The sequence below is a fragment of the Ceratotherium simum genome, chromosome 20 (assembly GCF_057802395.1).
Source record: "Ceratotherium simum simum isolate JZ-2026a chromosome 20, ASM5780239v1, whole genome shotgun sequence".
NCBI lineage: Eukaryota > Metazoa > Chordata > Mammalia > Perissodactyla > Rhinocerotidae > Ceratotherium > Ceratotherium simum.
In genome coordinates this window covers 28,761,484-28,782,841 of record NC_141919.1, presented here as the reverse complement: position 1 = coordinate 28,782,841, position 21,358 = coordinate 28,761,484, and the positions used below count along the sequence as shown (strand labels likewise).

General features: G+C 38.2%; 1 protein-coding gene and 1 pseudogene across 1 annotated transcript; both read left to right on the top strand.

The window, feature by feature from the left end:
- Window positions 1-6,359: 6,359 nt before the first annotated feature.
- On the top strand, window positions 6,360-10,457 carry LOC101400277 (nuclear receptor-binding factor 2 pseudogene; annotated as a pseudogene).
- Window positions 10,458-17,370: 6,913 nt separating this feature from the next.
- Window positions 17,371-19,057, top strand: DMAC1 (distal membrane arm assembly component 1). The gene is made up of 2 exons (XM_004436834.3): window positions 17,371-17,672; window positions 18,774-19,057. Exons 1-2 carry the CDS (start codon window positions 17,399-17,401, stop codon window positions 18,836-18,838), a joined length of 339 nt encoding a protein of 112 aa, XP_004436891.1. The 5' UTR covers window positions 17,371-17,398; the 3' UTR covers window positions 18,839-19,057.
- The last annotated feature ends 2,301 nt before the right edge of the window (window positions 19,058-21,358 follow it).

Sequence of the window (21,358 nt, the reverse complement as noted above, 5' to 3'; positions counted from 1 at the left end):
TTTGGATTTCCCTGGTGACTAATGATGTTGAGCATCTTTTCATGTGCTTATTGGCCATTTGTATATCTTATCTAGATAAATGTCTGTTCAGATCCTCTGATCATTTTTTAAATTGAGTTATTTATGTTTTTATAACCGAGTTATAAGAGTTCTTCATATATTTCAGATATGAGTCCCTTATCAGATATATAATTTGCAAATATTTTCTCCCATTCTGTTGGTTGCCCACAATCTGACCCCAACCTACAGTGCCAGCTTGATCTCTTGCTTCTTACCACCATAAACTCTATGCTCTAGCCATGACTTTCTTCCTGGCCCTCTATTTAGAATCTTTAAATTCTAACTGACATTTCTTCTCTCCTTCATAAATTCTAACTCAACTTTCAGAACAATGAAATCTTCTCCAGATGATCTCAAGAAGATGGTAACCCAAATATCTTTCATTTATGTATCTCCTCTAATATTTAACCTGGTCTTTGCACTAGTTGACACAAGTAAAACTTAAGTAATTACGGGACAGCCTGCATGCTATTAACTCTAAAGGCTACAGAAGTTCATAGAAAGATTAAATAAATGTGGCCTATGGATATCAGAGAAAATATCTTCCCGGAAGATGTAGAATTTGAGCTAGAATCCTATGTAAATAAGAGGTTATCTCTTTTTAAACACATTTCCATATTTACAAATTCCAATGGTTAGCAATACCTCTCCTCCTGCCAAACTCATTTAGAGTTTAAACTATTTCTTAAAGTACAGCCTTAGGAAGAATAAGTACAACTCATCCATAGCCTCTCTCCATATATGAAAACTCTTATTAAATTACTTACAGCCAATGATTTTACAACAGGCTCCAGCTCACTTCTCCAATTCTCACTCATGTTCTCAAAAGAGCTTATTAGGATCTTCTGTAGCCTGATCCTACAACATTTACTTATCCCAGGAATGTTGTATTATGATTAGATTTATTAGATAATTGAAAATGGCTATCTAACTAAACCCTGTCCTGAGAGGGTAGCATAGCATGAAGGTTCTTGGAGTGTGTTATGAGATTTGTCAGGTTTTCCAGAATCTTATCTTTTCCAATTATCCATTTTAAAATAACCGTTGCTCATTAAGACTTACCCAAACATGATTCTGCATTTACGTTTGGAAAATCTTTCAGGATCCTGATATGCAATTTTTATGACTCTGAAGAAATATGCTAGTTTATAGCACCTAACTGCTCTCCCACATGTGATCTTGCTTGAACTTCAAATACCCCTTAACCAAGCTTGTTCTACTCTTTCCAGCTCGAAGTTCATTTCTTCAGAGTCAAAAAAAAACACAAAAAAATAAAAGGAAGAAGAAGGATGTGCAGTTGGTAGAAAGAGCAGTTGAAAGAGCAGGTACTTGAGAACTGAAAAAGTGAGTTATTTTTTTCTTAGTTCAGACAGCCACATTGTGTGTGACTTCAGGCAAAGCCCACAGTCAATATTGACTCCATTTCCTCATCTGTATAAAGAAGCGAGGATGGGCAACTCTTGGACCCTTCCTCCATGTTTGTGCTCAGCAAATGCACTTCCCACTATCCGGTTGAGTCATATCTCTTTTAATACTCGAGTAGCTCCAAGCCACCATCTTCTTTTGGTAACATCAATTTTCTCCTATCCTGAGGTTTTTCAGCCCAAGTTATTGCCAGACAATCTACAGAATGCTCACGAAGCCTATGAATCAGTCATTTTTTTCACTCATATCTGGTCATCTGCCTTGAATTCTCAGACTCTTTTGCAAGAAGATCTCTAGGATTGCTGATCTCCATCCCAACCATATTGCACACCACTGCCATTAAAACTCAAACAACTTGGCAGTGTGAAAGAGGCTGTTACTTCTGAGTGGTGCCACAGTCACCAGAGGGGCCTAGAAGTCAAAGGCGAGGCTCTGTACTCCTCACAACTCTAAAGCCGCAGTGAATGGCCCCTCAAGGGGCAGGGAAGGCTATTCTTCTCTCTGAGTCTTACAAGTTCACACAATAAGAACTGCCCAAGGCCTAGTGCTACTGTTCCTCATTAACAAACTTCTTCACACCACACACACACACACACACACACACACACGCACACAAACCTCATAATGTGGTTAAGTCAGAAGGGGCTTTAATAGCAGACACAGGAACCTCTGAAACAAAGTGCCTCAAGAGCAGAGGAATCCCCTCCTTCTCTTTGCCCATGGCCTACTTTATAAAAATTTAAAAGCTTTACTGATATATATCTAACATACTATAAACAGCACATAATTAAAATGTACAATTTGATATTTTGACTTATGTACCACCTGAGGAGTCATTACCACAATTAAGATAAAGAACATAGGGCCCGCCCCGTGGCTTAGCAGTTAAGTGTGCGCGCTCTGCTACTGGCGGCCCCGGTTCGGATCCCGGGCGCACACCAATGCACCGCTTGTCCGGCCATGCTGAGGCTGTGTCCCACGTACAGCAACTAGAAGGATGTGCAACTATGACGTACAACTATCTACTGGGGCTTTGGGGGAAAAAAAGGAGGAGGATTGGCAATAGATGTTAGCTCAGAGCCGGTCTTCCTCAGCAAAAAGAGGAGGATTAGCACGGATGTTAGCTCGGGGCTGATCTTCCTCCCCCAAAAAAATAAAAATGATAAAGAACATATCTATCATGCTCAAAAGTTTTTTCGAGGCTTTTTAATCCCTCCATTTTACCCCCTTCTCATGCACCTCTTTCCCGTTTCAGATATTTACAGGATGTGGACATCCTTTGGGAATGGGGCTCAGAAATTCTATTTTTAACTGGCTCCCCAAGTGATCCCCTACATACTAAGGTTTGAAAACCACTGCTTTGGGGAAGGAACTTCACATCCTCTTTGAAACATACGCAATTTGGGGCTTCTATCCATAAAAGCATATCTTACCCCCCCAAGTATTTTAAAAAGTCTCCTTTCCTATTGTTTATGATACATGTTCAACTACTCCCATCATTCTCTTCATTTATTATTGGAATTCTAAGTCAAGGTTGTCACATAGTCATAATCATTATAAATATACAGAACCATGACATGCAGTTCTAAGAGAAGATGGGGGATAATACAAATATCTGTATTTCACAAAGTTCCGAGAAGTTTTATAAAAGGCTCACATTTTATCATACAGAAATTTCAAACCTTTCTATATACAAAGTTTCCGAAAATGTACCACATACATTTTCAAGAGCCAGGATTCACCTCACAGTGCTAGATGATTCATTTAGAAAGTTATTTTTTGAAAAGTGTTCATCAGATTTTTGTAAGTCAAAATTTCAAATTATTTGGACTTCACTGAACATACGCAGTCATCCAGTTCAAATGGGGCTTCTCCTCAATGGGAAAATATATGGGGCATCAAATGTGAGCACCAAAAACACTAAATAATTTATATTAGTAATATTAACATTATTGACATTTTTCCTTATACTATTCTTCAAAATGTTTCTAAAGGGAATCAGATAAAAGTACGATATTCGGAAAGTCCATTGAATGCGTTTATTATTTATTGTTGTAATAAAAGCAAACTGAAGTCTCACCTCCATAATTAATGCTTTAAGCTCTTATTTATTCTTTGGATGATTACAACCCCGGGTAAAATTTAGAAAACATAAAAAAACCCTTAAATTTCAGGTAGAAGCGTTATTATTTTACTCTTGAGTAAAGGAAAGCACTGTGAGTCATTGCCCTCAAACAGAAAACTGCCTTATGGTAAATAACGCTTCCTTTTATTGTTGGTATAAAAGTCCCAGCTCTGAAAGTAACCTAGGAGACATTGAAAGTGGTTTTCTGTGAAAAGATATAAAACCAAATGATCAATGCAGAGACTAGAGTGTAACCCAGACTCAGAATAAAGCAGGAATTCTCATATCCTAGTTTTTATGGCCAGGCTGCCAAAAGATGTTAACCTTAAATGGAGAAAGTTAGGAATGAGGATACAACTGAAGACTTTGGGCTTGCTGTTCTCCCTCTCAAGGAAATGAGGCGACCTCTCAAAGATATTTGTTTCACTGTTTGATTATACATCTACAATGCTTCTCTGAATTGTACAGGCTTATTAAATCTCTATAACAGTGTAAAGTACTCTCTAAGATACTTCCATGATTTCTAGAAGGGCCAAACTGAGTATGGCAAGACCCTTGATCACAGTGTTTTGACATTTCTTATCTGATTCCAAGTAACATCAAGATATCTCAACAGCATTCTACTTTTAAAAGCTAATATATTAAAAATTTTGTTGGAAAGATTTAATCATTCATTCAACAAAACTGTTTTGAATGCCCACTATGCCTACAGGTGCTGGAAGATTTAAATCTCTTACTTCTTATTTTCACTAGACTAGTTTATTCACGTGGCTCTAAAAAGGACAGCAGAAATCCTTGTTGCTTACGTCTCGTTCAATTAATGCCTCTTCCATGAAGCTTTCCCTGATCATCTCTACTAGAAATTATGCCTCTCTTCTCTGTACCATATGGTCATATACCAATCTTATATTTTATTTAATTTAGTTTCATATCTTATCTTTCAATCTACTCCATAAGCTCCTAGAAAGCAGGGGCCCTGACTCTACACTCCTATTCATTCATTCAACAGGAAAGATACTGAGCCAGGCATTATGTGAAATGTAAAGATAAGTAAAACACAGGTACCACCAATAATTTGATTTTAGTTTAATTGGTGAAATAAGACATGTAAGTAATTACCATGACATGATTCCTAAGCATTTTTTTACATCTAAAATTGTGTTAACTTGAGCTGAAGGCTTTTCCCAGCATTCCTGGCTTCTGCTTCTTAATACACCTCGCATAATTTAACACGCTGTCATAGACAAAGTAAGGACTAAATAAATGTGTTGGATGGATATTTGTTGAAAGTTTTTAAGATTTCACTGTTAGGTCCATGAGATTTCCATTTTTGTTCATGCATTTCATAAAGCTACCCACTGTGATGCTTTACGACATTTGCACCTTCAGATTCTGGTGGCTCATAACTGACATAAGGAGACAGAAATCTTAATAAAACTACGAGGCAGCAACGTGTAGTGAGAAAAGCATTGAGCTTCGAGTCAGGGAATGTGCTCTGGACTTTGGTTCCTCCATTTCCTGGTCGTGTGAATTGACTCTTACCCTCTGACTCCGGATCTCAGTTTCCTTATTTGTAAAAGAGGGATAATAATAACCACCCGATAATGTTGTTATGAGGCACAAATGAAAGAATGTGTTTGAAAGCACTCGGAATACTGCAAAGCATTTTCAAAATGATATTGTGAGCTCACAGGCTGCTCACGGCCAGCAAAGGGTAGCATGGAGTCAAGCACAATAAGAACATCCTTACTGCTGTGCCTTGCCACCTGACTTGCTACTGACACCTTATCATTTTAGAAAAATCATACTTTTTTTGTTATTGGATTTCCGTCTTTCTAACTACAACCTGAAAAGATGCCATATGCAGGTAAAGGCTTAGTGGAACTCAGCATTCAATGACCCTAAAAATAGCTGTAAAATCATCACAAATCTTTAGAAGAAAAGTAATAGGCAAATATACCCTTACTAGTCACACATTAATAGTAGCTCTTGATTACAGAATGTTTTCTATGTGCGAGACAGTGTGCAAAGTGCTTTATAGACATTATCTTAGCACAGTACATGGATAGAAATCTCAAATTGCAGTCAGAATATGCTATGTGACTTGGGTTGCACACAGTATAGAATGGGTTCTGGAGTCTGAAGACGTTAATTCAAGTCTAGTCTTTACCCCTTAAACTAATTGGGCTCTAGTACCCGGTTTATCGTCCACTTAAAAAAAAAAAATGGGGCTAGTGTTAGTCTCTGCCACATAGGTTGTTGTGAGCACTGATTTTATAATTCATGGAAAGCATTTGCAGCATGTCTGGCACTATATTAGGTATTACTATTTTTTCATCTCTTCCAACTAGTAGCAAATTACCTTGGACAAACTACCTAACCCCTCCAGATCTCGATTTCCTTGTCTGTAAAATGGTGATAATAATAATACTTTTGTCATTGTACTATTGTGAGTATTAAATTAGATAATGTATAACCTAGGAAACACTATAAATATTTTAATTCATATTTTCACCTCATTCTCTTTCTCTTCAGCCACTTTCCTCTACATACTAACCACAGTAAACTACCAGGATATGGTCTCTGGAAGGAAATTCTTGAATAAATTAAAATTCCAAGAAAACCGTGCATCTTATCACCAAGAGCAGTTATCTCCCTTGGGCTACAAATGCTTCACATCAGCAGCAGCCCCAGAGCCATCTCACTTGACAGGATGATGCTGTGTGGATTAGTGTCAGCAATCCTGAAGATGCCGTGGGCTGCGGAATACCTGGTGCCCATCTCCTCTGCTGCTAATTCACTGGACAGCAAAGAACAGCATTCCCAGATGTTCACCCATGCAGTACCCACCAGGCCTGAAGAAGATTACAAAAGGGATCAGTATGAATTCCTTCCTTATGACAGCAGCAAGGAGCAAGGGAGAAGAGAGGCATCCTGTTGAAGTGAATAAGTGCTATGGGAAGAACAGAAATAATTAAATCATTTTTTGCTCACAGCTCTATAGGTCTGGGCTCACTGACGTGTACTTGAATAGCTTTTCCTTCTCAGCGTGTATAGACATTAGACATTTCTAAGTTAAGAAGATTCAAGACACTATGAAGTGCCGTTTCTTGAAGAGAAGCCAAGCTATGTATTCCTCCTCTAATCACTACCAGTATCCAGACCAAAGGAAATATACTACTTAATGAATAATGTATGTAACAGATCTGTTTAACTGCAAAACCTTTTACCAACGTTAGTTATTACACCTTATAACCCTGCCCTAGGACAAAGAAGTCAGGGATATTTACATATTATTCAGCAGTCCACACATCAAGCTTCTTTTAAGGCTCAAAGCATTCTTCCTCCTGGATTTAACTCATTTTCCTCCAGCTAATTAGAAATAATCTCTTTTTCCTACATTCTCACTAAATTCTCTTACTATCTCTGTTATAACATTTGTCACAGTCTATGGGTGTTAGATTTATTTATGTATATGCTTAGTTTCCAGATAAGATTCCAAAAGCCTAGAAGGCAGGCTCTATCCTGCTCATCTTTGCGTAAGCCCATCCCCTACTCACTTGCCTCCTTTCTACTAGGTGTTTGCACCTGGTTGGTATTTAATGACCTTTTTACTAATGATGTTTTTTAAAAGGTTACTGGTCACCTCAGTTATATTTTAACTACGGTGCTATTTTCTTTTTTTGTGTGTGAGGAAGATTGGCCCTAAGCTAACACCTGTGCCAATCTTCCTCTATTTTGTATATGGGACACCACCACAGCATGGCTTGATAAGCTGTGTGTAGGTCCATGCCGAGGATCCGAACCCGTGACCCCAGGCCACTGAAGCGGAGTGTGCAAACTTAACCACTATGCCTCTGGGCTGGCCCCTGGTGCTATTTTCTGACCCTTAAAATAAGATAAGCATGTAGCCCACCCTCACTCCTTATAAGAACTTGTGGTTATCTACTAGGGACACATGCAACCAGATTTATTTTATGCCTTTCTCTCAGTTACATGGGATATCCCTCCCACAGTTCTTAGAGTGATACTTGCTCTCCACGCTGCTGGGGTAAGTGGCAAGCAGTACTTTTCCCTAGTGAGAAGGAAGTCAATAGGTTGTATTTTACTGTGACAGCCTGGCCATTTGACTTGAGTCTTATTACACTTGATGGTTACCTTTAGGGAATGTCTTTTTCAATTGTTTATTCTCCAAGACTCTCACCAGTTCAAACTACAGAAAACAAAAAGGGAATCCACATTTTACTAATGTGTACCCACAATTTGGATAGCACTTTATCAGACATGGGCCTAAGAAGATATTTAAGTCTAATGAAACCCACAGATACTTACTGAGTATCTCAATAACAGTATGAGAATGATATAAAAATGAATAAACTCTAACAGTTCACTCTTGGATATTATTTTTAGGAAATAATAAATATATATACACATATATAAATTAGAAATTATCTGAATTACTTAGAAGATAAAAAAATGCCAAAAATATCCAATTTTGGTAAGGTCTTAATAATGGACACTCATTTCAGAAAGACAATTTAGCTATATTTGTCAATTCATTTACTGAGTTTTTCAATGGGGGAACTATTGGCATTTCAGCAAAGCAGTCTTTATTGTGTAGGACTGTTCTAAGCATTACCAGAGGTTTAGCATCCCTGGCCCTTAGACACTGCCATTGTGACAACAAAAAGGCCTCCTTATATTTCCAAATGTCTTCTAGGGTAACACCCTCAGGGTAAAATAGGCTAAGTTATGTCACAGTAACAAATAACTTCAGATCAGGGACTTAATCCAACAACAGTTGATTTCTCCCCCACCCTACATAACCAAAGCAGGTTAAGAGGAGTATTCTGTTCACTATAATGACCAGAGACCAAGGCTGATGAGGCTCCATATCAATATACACATCTGTGATCTCACAGGGTGTGTTGGAGAGAAGAGACAGCAGAACAAGGGCATTGCAGCTGCAGATATCAGAATGAGTCAGTAAAGTACAATTATTAAAGGTGAAGGGCACACCTTGAGATGCAAAACCGAATGCACCAGGTACCATAGACCTACTTGTGTGCCATGAATAAAAGAAGGTAGTTATATAAGGAAACCCCCCAAGAAGCCATGTATGCAGGAAGCACACTGTCACTGTGGCAGTGTAGGAGAAAAAGACTCTGAGTTGTAAAAACCCAAAAGCTGCCTATTCCATTCACTGGAAAGAAAATAAGGCTACATGAACTTATATACCATTCCCTGAACCACGAGATAATCCCAATTGGCCTGGAACTCAGGTCTGGCTCTGTCCTGATGTAAAACCGCTCCTTTTAGTTGGGAAAACTCACCCTTTCAAAGATGGTTAATAAACAAGAGAACCAAAACAGGATATTCAAAGATACACTAGGAAAAAGGGAAAGAATGGACAAAAACAAGAAAAATAAATGGTAGATTCATAATAACATCCAGAAAAATATTGTCATGGAGCATATAAAAATCATGGCTAAATATTTCTCCCTGGATTTTAAAAACTGAAGAAGCAATCAACTCCATGAAGCAAGAGCTCAAAGCACAAATAAAATAACTTTCAGACAAGATGACTAGACAGCAGGAGAAGATAAAATATGAGTGTCAGAGCTCAAGAAAAGCAGTGGGAGAAAAATAAAATCATCAAATTTATAGTGGACAAAAGGAGAGGCATATGAGGGAGACGAGACACTGCTATAAACACCTAAGGAGAAAAGAAAAAATAAATAAGAAAACAAATGAAAAGGATTTGTAAGATAAATGAAAGAAGATACAACAGGATATATAATTGGAAACTTTGAAGAAAAAAGAAAAAATAGAACAAATATTTAAAGGGCAGAGCCACACTGGCAACAGCACAGGAGGAAGAAGCGATGTGACTGTTACTCTGCTGAGGCCACACCAGGCTCCCAGAGCACAGGTGAGGGGTCCCAGCACGTCACACTGCCCTGTTGCTCTCCATCATGCACTGATGCTGCAGCCCACGGCTCTCTGGCCACTGCCCATCCCAAGCTCTACAGCAGGAATGAAGATTCCCTCACACACACTCATCAACAAAGTAGAAGAACAGGGTGTTGGCTGCAGCAAAATACGCAGAAGCTGTTTCTTGTCACAAAAAGGCAGACATATATCTTTCTGAATCCGTGAGCTGACATGGTCTGAACAGGCCCATTTATCACTGGAATTGCAAAGAGATCGTCACATGAAGCAGCTACTGCTCATTCTGGAGAGGCGAAAAGAGAAAAGAATGTGAAAGATTAGCAGAATATGGACAAGGATGTCGCTCCACATCTTCAGGCATCTCCAACCCTCTGCTGTGGAAGTTAAAAGCCCAAGCCATTTTCTTTTCTAGAAATGGAGGCCCAGCACAGAGACACACCTGCAGAAATTTAGGGGGTTCTTTTACAGGGACCTATTTTTTACTTCAGCAACAGAAGAAGCCAGCAGAGCCAGATATTGGAAGCAAAGCCCCAAAAGATGATCAAATATTTATAAATGAGGAGATAACAAAACTGTATATCTAACGAGGCATGTGGAGTTCCTTGACGCCAAGAATTGAAGAATAAGGAAAGAAAATAAACAAGGAAAAGCTGAAAAGGTCAGCCTTCAAAAAGGTCCAATAAAAAGGGGCCACAGGTAGATGCTGATTTTGTAGGAAAAATCAAAGTTATGGAGCTTATCATCACATTTAGAAACTTGAACATCATCAATCTGGCAGAAGTTTGCCACAAACACAGGGAAAGCCAAGGACATACCAGTGCCCAGTCTTCCTCTCTCTTTAATTTTCCATCTCAAAAACTTCTTCTCAGGGCCAGTCCCACGGCGTAGTGGTTAGGTTCGGCACACTCCGCTTCGGCAGCCCAGGGTCACAGGTTTGGATCCCAGGCACAGACCGACACCACTCGTCAGCCATGCTGTGGGGGCGACCCACATACAAAATACAGGGAGACTGACACAGACGATAGCTCAGCGCTAATTTTCCTCAAGCAAAAAACAAACAAAAAATTTTCTTCTCTTAGAGGAATTCTTACAGGAATATTCTTCTGGAGAATGTTCTGAAAGTACTTACAGCTAAGTAAAACAGAAAAGCACATGAGAGGAAAGGTGGAGAAATTATATGGTTCATACATAACAACAACAACAACAACATACAGAGAACCACCAGGCCAGGGATACTCCCCAGAAGGACATAATCTGTCAGGACTTCAGGAGAAAAGGCAGACCCACGATGGAGGAAACAGTCACCGTGAAACATGCAGATATCCAATTTGTTGACTCAAGCCAAGGATTCCAGTTTTGGTAGACACTCACTTCCTGGAGGTTCAGTTTATTCTATTATAAACCAAACGGCTACCAGGAGATCTTTTTCAAGAAACAATTATTTTTCTTTTCTTAGGGTTTTAAATATATAAAAATATGTTTTACGTAATAATGTATAATGTCATAATAGATAATTCAACACCAAATTTTAATATGAAGGCCTAGGGCTCTTTGGATTCATTTTGTTACGCAAATTTTATTCATCCATATGAGGTAAGTAAATTACATCCCTTTCTAGATGAGACTCTATGTACCACACTATGAACTACACAAAGATAACATTAAGACTAAAAGAACTCTTTAAATTTCTATTTTATAGGGAAAGAAACAAATAATTAGTTTTGCTCTTTTCTTAATTATCAGTTTACATAATGAATTAAGGTGTTTTTGTAAATTTAACTTTTTTTGTTTGTTATAGAGTGCACTATTTAAAAATATCCAATGAATTATCCTTTTGTCTTTAATGATGAATGAGTGGAAGCAATGTTAGTTGGCTGTATTTGGTTATAAGAAAGCAATAAAATAATTGTACTTTAAAAAAGATATAATTCAGGCAAATAATCCTGAAATAAAGATAAGAGAATATATATGTCTATGAAATATGGTATTTTATATATATATATATTTATTTATTTATATATATATATGGTAATGTTTATGCCTGGGAAACAACTAGAATAGTTAACAAAGATATATACTCTAGTAAAGATGCTATTGAACGTCAAGAATTTTAGGAAGGGAGGTAGAAAGGAAGGAAAAGACAATGAAAAGAAAATCATTTGGGCATCTAGGAGAAAATATCTAGTTACTTACATCAGATAATAAATTGGACTGGTCTCATAATCCTCCACAGTAATACTCAATGTCAGAAAATAGTGGAGTAACACAAAATCTTTAAGGAAAGAAAGCGCTATCCCAGTGGTTATACTTTGCTGCCTTAGCTGAGGTTCTTCAGAGTGCAGAGTCTGGGACAAATGTTTCATCATGTGCCTGTTTTAGTTTCCCGTGACTGCTGTAACAAATTGCCACACACTTGGTGGCTTAAGACAACAGAAATCTATTCTTTCACAGTGTGGAGGCCAGAGTCTGAAATCAGCATCACTGAACTGAAATCAAGGTGTTGCCAGGGTTGTGCTCTCTCTGGAGGCTCTAGGGGAGAATTGTTCCTTGCCTCTTCCATTTTCTGGTGGCTGTCACCATTCCTTGATTTGTGGCCACATCACTCCCATCTCCGCTTCTGTGGTCACACCGCCTTCTCCTCTGTGTGTAATCTCCCTCTGCACTGGTGATTGCATTTAGGACCTGCCCAGATAATCCAGCAAAATCATTCCACTTTAAGATCCTTAACTAATCACATCTGCAAAGAGTCTTTTTTCATACGAAAGGTAGCATTTACACATTCCTCACAGATTATAAAGAAATTAAAGGAACTGTTTAATTCTACTACTCTTCTTAATTCAGTGCAAATAAATTTGGAAACTAGGTGACATAGATAATATTCCAGAAGTGTATAATTTACCAAATCTATTTCCAGCAGAAAATTTAAACAGATTTCCAAAATACAAATAGAGAGAGGTGTCAAAGAACCTCCCTCCCCACAACCCCACCAAAATCCACCAAAACAACAAAGTGCCTGAACTAGAGAATTTCATAGGAAAATTCTAACAAAACCTCTAAAAAGCAGATAATTCCAATGGTATTGCAATTGTTCTAGAGTACAGAAAAAGAAGGAGTGTTTCCAAATTCTTTTTATGACATGGACATAAAAGTGACCCCCAAAATCAACAAGGATTGCACAAGAAGAAAACTACCAACCATATTTCAAAAGTTCAACAGAAGGCACTGATAATTCAATATTAGGATATATGGAAATCAATAGTCTTCCTAGTAGTATTCAAACAACAACCAGGTAGTAGACACAAGAGAATGAAAAATCCTTTATTTTCAATAATAACACAAAAAATAAAATGTCTGAGAGGAAACGGGTGAGATCATTATGAAAAAGACTTTAAAATGCTACAGAGGAACACAAAATAAGATATGAACAAAAGAAAAATCATTCCATGTCATTGGGTAGGATGACTCAATATCATAAAGATGTCAATTCTCCCTAAATTAACCTACAATTTTCACACAAGTCTAATAAAAATGTCAGCATCATTTTGTCAGAATAGTCAGGCTGAGTCAAAAGTTCATGTGGAAAAATAAACATGTAAAAATAGCCAAGAAAAGTCTAAAACAGAAGAGTAATAGGGGGAACCAGTCTCTAAGTATTAACACATTACAGAGCTTTAGTAATTAAAACAGCGTGATACTCGCACATGAATAAATAGACAGATCACAGAATAGAATTATGAAGTCCAGGAATAGATATACATCTATATAAGGCATTTTAGAAAAGGTGGCATTTCAAATAGGTAGAGAAAGGTGGATTATTTAATAAGTAGTGTTGAGAAAAATGGGTCAGGAGAAAGAAAAAGAAGATCTGATTTATCCTATTATTAGGTTAAATATTTAATCTAAATTTAATATCCTATTATTAATAGGATAAATCCTAATAATAGGATAAATCCCAAATGTATTAAAATTTTAAGTATTAAAAAAATCAAAATACCAGGGGAAACCATAGAAAGTGGAAGGCCTTTCTAATAATGACATGAAGCTCAGAAGCTATCAAAGGAAAGACCGATGAATTCAATTACATGTTTAAAAAATGCACATGGTAAAAAGTATAACAAGCAAAATCAAGAGGCAAATATCAAATTGGGAGGAAAAAAACATGAATTTATATCACAGACAAAAGGTTAATCTCTCTAATGTATAAAGAGTTCCTAGCAGTCAATGTGAAAAAGACAATCCAATGAAAAAACAGGCAAAAAATGTTGACAGTTCACAGCAAAGGAAATATGAATTGCCCTTAGACATACATTAAGAAGTTTACTCAAGAAAAAGGAAATTAAACCATTTTCACTTATCAGATTGGCAGAGATCAAAGTTCAATAATTCACTGTTTTGGGGAACAAGGTGGGGTAACAGGTGTTCTCATACTTGTTGGTGAGAGTATAAACTGGTACAACTTCTGTGAGGGGCAGTTTGGTAATGTCCATCAAGTTTATAAACACTATACCCTTTTACAAATATATTCTAAGATATCCTTATATGTTTGTGATGTGATGTTTGCATCAAGTTATTTCCTGCGGCACTATTCGTAACAGTGGAAGAGTGGAAGCAGGCTAAATGTCTATTAATGTCCATCACTATGAGGCCAGTTAAATACAGTATAGTACACTCATACAATGGAATACTACACAGCCATACAAAAGCATGAAGAAGGTCTTTACATACTGACTGATACGGAATGATGTCCAAAATCACTGGAGGAAATAGACACAGACATCTCTGACAAGACACACAAGAAACTGCTATACTGGCTGTGTTAGGGAAGGGGAACTGGGTGGCTGAGGACAGGAGTATGGACACTGTTTAGTACATACCTTTTTATGCCTTTTGCATTTTTAAAATTTATAAATAAATAGAAGAGATCATAAGTGCCAAGATGAACTATAGAGATAATAAGTAGTAAAAGAAATAAATACAATAGAGACAATGAATAAAGTTAGCTTCCAACCTCCTATTTCCTTCCCCCGAAATGCACACATCTTCCTCCAATTACAGTGTTGCTGAATTTCATTGGCCCCAACCTTCATCTATGCTCAGACCCTACTGTTTCATTTATCTCAAAAGGTGTCATAACATTTCTAATAATGTTCCAATCAAAGTTATATTAGTACATCTCAATTTCAATATGTGCTATGTGCAATAACAAAAAAGCTTGAAATCATTCATTTGAGGCAATCATAAGAGCACAAACCCATCTTTTGGAAGGTACTTTAAAAACACAGTGGTTAAAATAAAATCTTGCCTGTTGTTTGGAAAATGTGTTATGGGCCATTTTAATACTATTTGTTTGGAGAATTAAAGATGTCCTCTCCCAGTATGCTTAACTGTAATAAGCATAATAAAGAAGGTAAGCTTTTAGATAAAATATGAATGAATAAATGTCAAATAAGCATGGTAAACCTGGAGATGCACAAGCCTATGTATTGGGTTGTGAGAAAATACTGAAATTTCTATTTCTATTATTTTATCTTATCCTTATAATGTATAAAGTAGTATATTAATATATAATTTATAAATAATAAATAGGCATGCTTAAATGCCTATTGTGTGCTCAACCTTTTTTATTCACAAAAGTGTATAATCAAAAGGTTTGGTAACCACTGCCAAATGATGATTTTTTTTCACATAGATAAGGAGAAATCACATGCAGTATACAATGTTGTATCAGGCATAGTGAGAAGCAACAGCCACAAATTACGAATTTCTAAGTGAAATACTATTGAATTCATTTCGTACGGCACTTAGCACAATGCCATCTGAAGAGAGATTCCTAATAAATAATAGAATTTTCAAGTTAGAAAAGAATGTTAGATACCCACCACCTATTCCAAATCTTATTTTAAACATGAGGTAACTACAGGCCAGAGAGAATAAAGAATGCTTTCTATGTCACATGGTTGACTCATAGTGACAGAGCCAGCTATAGAACTCAAATTTCCCAACACATGGAGACACATGTGTCTTTCTACACTTGTACACATGTATACAACATGAATATACATGTTCAACATTTCTATACATGTATACAACACATGGAGATACATATATGTGACAAAATGGAGAGGGTCTTTGAAATTATGCAGCAGGCCAACCCAGTATTCTCACTATTTTGTTTTCTCCTATTCCTTTATTTTCTGAGCTTCACTCTTCTATAAGAAAGATATATAGTCACGCCTTGCTTAAGAACGGGGATACGTTCTGAGAAATTCGTGGTTAGGTGATTTCATCGTTGTGTGAAAATCATAGAGTATACTTACACAATCCTAGATGGAATAGCCTACTACACACCTAGGCTATGTGGTACTAATCTTATGGGACCACCATTGGATATGTGGTCCGTCGTTGACTGACTTTGTTATGCAACACATGATTGTAATGGTAATATATCTTCTAGGAGGGTTGTGAGGGTTAAATAAGATGGCATATACTAAAGCACCTGGTAAACTTGATGGACATTACCAAATTGGCCTTCACAGAAGTTATACCAATTTACACTCTCACCAACAAGTATGAGAAGACCTCTTTCCCCACCCTATTCCTCAAAACAGTGAATTATCAAACTTTGATCTCTGCCAATCTGATAAGTGAAAATAGTTTAATTTCCTTTTTCCTATTTATCCATATCTTTATTTTCGTCTTTTTTATTCGGCCTTCCCCAAATCACATCCTGTTTTAGAAAGTGTAATATGTAGTGAATTTCTTTTTTATCATGTTAACTTTTCAAGCCATTCTAAAGGAGAAAAGTTCAAACCTGAATTTAATCCTGTTTTCACCCATGTATTCTAACAGAAACAACCTCTGAACTCTAAATGCCTTTCTTTCTTACCAGTAATCTTCTGAGAACAACCCCGTACAAGAAATATATACCAAACTCTACCCAAAGGAAAAGAAAGGCGAAATGACTTGGGAGTAGATGCTATAGAAGCTGAATTGCAAAGAAGCAATCAGAATTAAAAGTCCATTCTTAAGGGATGATAAGAATGTAAACCTGCAAGAACAGATCCTATATTAACTTCCCAAATCCATTAGCCTGTTTTTGAGTTGAATTTTCTCCAGGGCTCTCAAAGCAGAAATAATACCCTGAGTATGACACAATTGAAATCATGACGTTAAGAAAAAGCTAAAGAGAAATTGAAAGTATTTACCCAGGTAATTCAAACCCATTTTTAATACCTTCATTATATTTGTGTAGTCCCTTCACTATACCTATAGGTGGCATTTAAGAAATCTGACTCTGTCTTCACAAAGACATTGGTTTCAACCATGGCTATGTCACTTAACGGGTTTTGTCATATATTGGGAAACTGATACCATGTTGGGTTAGGAAGATTAAACAGCATAACGCAGATAATCGCTTAGCAAAGTGCCTAGCATATAGTTAAGCACATATAAAACTTAACTCTTGTGTCACACGTCTCTAGACAGGGGAAGTGACATGCCCAAGGTCTCACCTTTTGCGCTATGCAGGAAATTTAGAAAACCACACCCCTCCTCTGAGGATATTGAGAGTTGAGACATTTAGGGAGTGGGCTATATCAGAATTCTAAAAGGACTGGGGGGAAAAAATGGTCTCCAGGAGGGCCAAAGTTGTTGCCACAAAACCGAGCACTACAAGTCCTCCTCCATCTTTTCCTCTGCAGAGGCGGGCAGGAACTACATTTCCCAGCGGCCCTCAGGAATTGCCCCGGCGAAGCACGCCGGCGCTCTGCTTTCCGGCTGCATCTTTTACGTCAGTTCGATTCGAGCACTCCTACGGCAGAGGCCGACTTCCTGAACATGGGTTCTTTCGTCTCCCAGACTTTGGAGTCAGTCAAGGTCGCTGCGTCGCAAGAGGCCGCTCCGTCCGCCAAACCCCCGGCCCTCGCGTCAGCCGGAGCGCCGACTTCTCCAGAGCAAGCCCCTATATTTAATAACTGCTGGAGCTGTCGCGTGCTTTCCGGGTCGGGGCTCATAGGGGCGGGCGGGTATGTGTACTGGGTGGCGCGGAAGCCCATGAAGCTGGGATACCCCCCGACTCCAGGGACCATTACGCAGATGGTCATCGGCATAAGTGAGAGTTGGGGCACGGCTTTTGGGCGGAGGGAGAAGCGGGGCGCACCCACGTGGGTGGGGGGCGGGGCGCTCTGGCTGGTCACGTGGCGGGACACACACACACACACACACACACACACACACACACACACACACACACACACACACACACACACACACACACACACACCCCAAGCAAGATGCAGGGGCGGGCAGAAGTTGCGACGCTGGTTTTTTTTACATCACACTATTTCTTGAGAACATTTATTAGCCTCAATCTTTATTAGCTGTTAGAGATATCGATTATAGTAGTCCCATTTTACTGCTGAACAAACTAAGGCACAGAAGTGAGAAATATCGTGTTCAAAGTCAGACATTCCGTGTGACACAGCTGGCCTTTTATCTCAGGTGTATGTGGCACCAAAGCCCATGTTTTTTCTCCACATCCTGGAGAAAGCCTGAGTGAAGGCACTTAACCTTAGTTTAAGAAGTTGGGCTTTGAAGTCAGGTTGTAGGCATGGGTTCAAAACCTTAATACTAGGTGTACCGCTGGGTATTGTGGCCCACAGTCTTTATCTGAAACAAGACTAAGTGATTGTCAAGATGTCCTCGGGTAAAATATTCTTTTAGCTCTATCAAACCAATTGGGTGAATAGAATTTTAGATTTTCAGATCTCTTACCTTCTTAATTAGATTGCTCAAATCAGTTCCCTTTAAGTCCATTTCTTGCTTGGGCAGGTAGTAGGATTTTTTTTTCTCAACTTTTTTTTTATTTTTCCTTTTTTGAGCTGTACTGTTCTATAGATAACAGTCATGTGTTGCTTAACAGCAGGGATATGCTCTGAGAAAGGTGTGGTTAGGTGATTTTGTCATTGTGTGAACATCATAGAGTGTACTTACGCAAACCTAGATGGGATAGCCTACTGCACTAATGATACTAATCTCATGGGACCACCATTGGGCTATTTGGTCCATCCTTGACAGACTTCATTATGCGGCATGACTTGACTAGTACGATATCTTCTAGGAGGGTTGTGAGGGTGAAGTAAGATGGCATATACTAAAGCACCTGGTAAACTCAAGTGCAACATACATGTAAGGTACTCTTGTTTTTTCCTAGGCATTGCTTGTTGGGGTGTAGTCATCCTGTCAGACCCCAAAGGGAAGGCCTACCGTGCTGCTTGAAAGTACCAGCAGTGATTTTGTCATCTTCTGTCCCTGTCCCTGTGACACACAGCAAGCATGGGGCTTATGGATGTTTTGGACAGATACATGGACATCGACAGACTTCAGTCCTGCAGATCCTACAAGACTGAGAAGACAGACACAAGTTGTCATTCTTTGGCTGTGAGGGTTTGTGGCCTTCTCAGACTCCACAGGGATCAATAAATCCGTGAGAGTAGAGACCAAGTTCTGTGTCTTATCTGGGGAAGGAGGATATAATTAAAAAAAAAAAAATAGAAGAAATGATAAACCAAATGGGAAAATCAACTACACTGTTGTTTTAGATAGTTCTTGTTACTTCTCCTGTAATTAGGTTAACATCTGTTATCAACTTAACCCTGGATAGGCATCATGCAATATGCAGAAATACATAAAACTTTGTACCTGTGTACTGCTCATTCTTCCAAAGGCATTCTGAAATCCTTCACCTTATGAGAGTTTCACTGCTACTCAGGTGGTTATTTTATTGGTGGTAAGTGAACCTCAGGAAAGAGCCCTGGTGATTTGCCCACGGTCATTCCGCAAGTCAGTAATGGGGCTAGGACTTGTTCTTATTGAGTTGTGCTTGTTCCAGTCTTTCAGAACTAGGATGGTTCCAAAGAGGCAAGAATTACCCTTATGAAACAATTAGGTAATCATAAAAATAAGCATACAGTAAAAGATTTAAGTGCCAAAATATTTTGAGAGAAATGCACAACGTTTTGTAATTAAAAAAACAATTTTTGGTTCTTTTTTCCACAAGCACTGGAAATGTTTCTATGATGAAATTGAGACGCTTTTGAGATAAGAACTTAAAATTAGTTCATTTCTAAGAGAAATCTGTACTTCCTTCCAGTTCTTTTTCTTTCTGATACACCATGGCTTCTCTATAAAGTTATATGTGGCTATTTTTAAGAGCAGAGAGAGACTCTTAAATGCAGCTGCCAATCACAGTGTGTAAGTTTTGAATGATATGTTGAGCAAGTACCTTTAGGACTGTTACTTTTTCTAGTAGTATGTGGAAGTGCCTGTCTATTAAGCCTCGCAAATAACAAGACTCTTACGTTGTCTACATCAGAGGTCATGGTATGGGTGGTGATATGTATATATATATCTATGCAATTGAAAAGGAAGACATTTTAACCTAAAGTAGACCACAAAGGTATTATTTATGTGAAATGTACAATTCAGTTTTATGATGTTAATGAATATAAAAGTTTTAAATTGGAATGGACCATAGAGGACCCAAAGCAAGGTGCCTCCTTGAGGGCCCATGATACGTGATCATCCCTTAAAATACCAATGAAGACAGGTACTCCCTGCTTTTAAAGGCAGGCCATTCTTTTCAAGGATGGCTGGAGTCTGAACATTTTCTTAGGTTAAACCGAAAATGCATAGGTCTAACTTGTTCTTGGCTTGACCTACTGGATAAGTAGAGTAACTCTTAAACTTTACATTATAATGTAATTTTAACATCTGTTGCAGAATTTGTCCTAGTATGAATCTGTAAGCAAATGAGAGCTTTTTCCAAATAAACTTGCCTGCTCACCAGATATAGTGCCAAAGTATGTTTGGTTCTCCCCACCTTGGGGCCATTTAACCAGGTGTGAGCAAAGTATTTTTCTATCATGTCTGTAGGCAGTTAAGTGGGAATAACCTCTTCACCCCCAAAAAATAGGTTAGTTGAAAGTTGTTTTTTTCTTTTGAAGTGTATCCCAAAATTTGCTTTGATTTCTGCCCGTGCTAAGTTACAGATCTTATTTGTTTTAGGGATGAGTCTGAGCTTCAGAGAGAAAAGAGCCATCCCTTAGTCCTGCAATGCAGGAAGTGTACCTAGTGCTCCTATTATCTTCCCTTTTCTTGGGGGTGAAGTGGGGCGAGCAGGATGAAGAAGCTCAAGGATGTATGGGTTGTTACGCAGTAGTGTAAGAACACCGTCTTAATTATGATTTATGAGCTTTAGAATCTCTTTATAGTATGGAAGTGAGAGTTTATAAAGGCTCATAATTACCTTTAGCAAAGGAGAGAAAAGAAAAAGTACAAAAATGGGTGATTTAAAATGCATTTCCAGTTTTCCTTGAAACACCAAAATGTGAGCATACATGTGAACACTGACATTTTCCATGATGTCCAGACTACCTCTTAGCTCAAATTGTGCATAGTGAGTATTGACTTTGGTATCTCAGGATGCTCAAGAAGTCATTACACAATCTCTTGTTCCTTTTGTGTGTCGCATTGACTGGTCTGGAATCTTGTGACCAGCGAACAAGACGTCTGAACGTAATACAGGTTCCTTATATAGACTGATCCTCAGAATCTTGCTGTGCGTTGAGGGAGGAGGTGAGAGGTCTCTTTTCTCCCAGGCCAATTGCTGTGACAGCTGTTGCTGGTGGCCCTGGAGTGTTCCAAATGCAGATCAATGTAGAAAGTTCTGGAGTTTCACCTGGCCAAAACCAATTGCAGAGACAGCTGTTTTGGGTGGCCCTAGAGGTTAAGCATCTC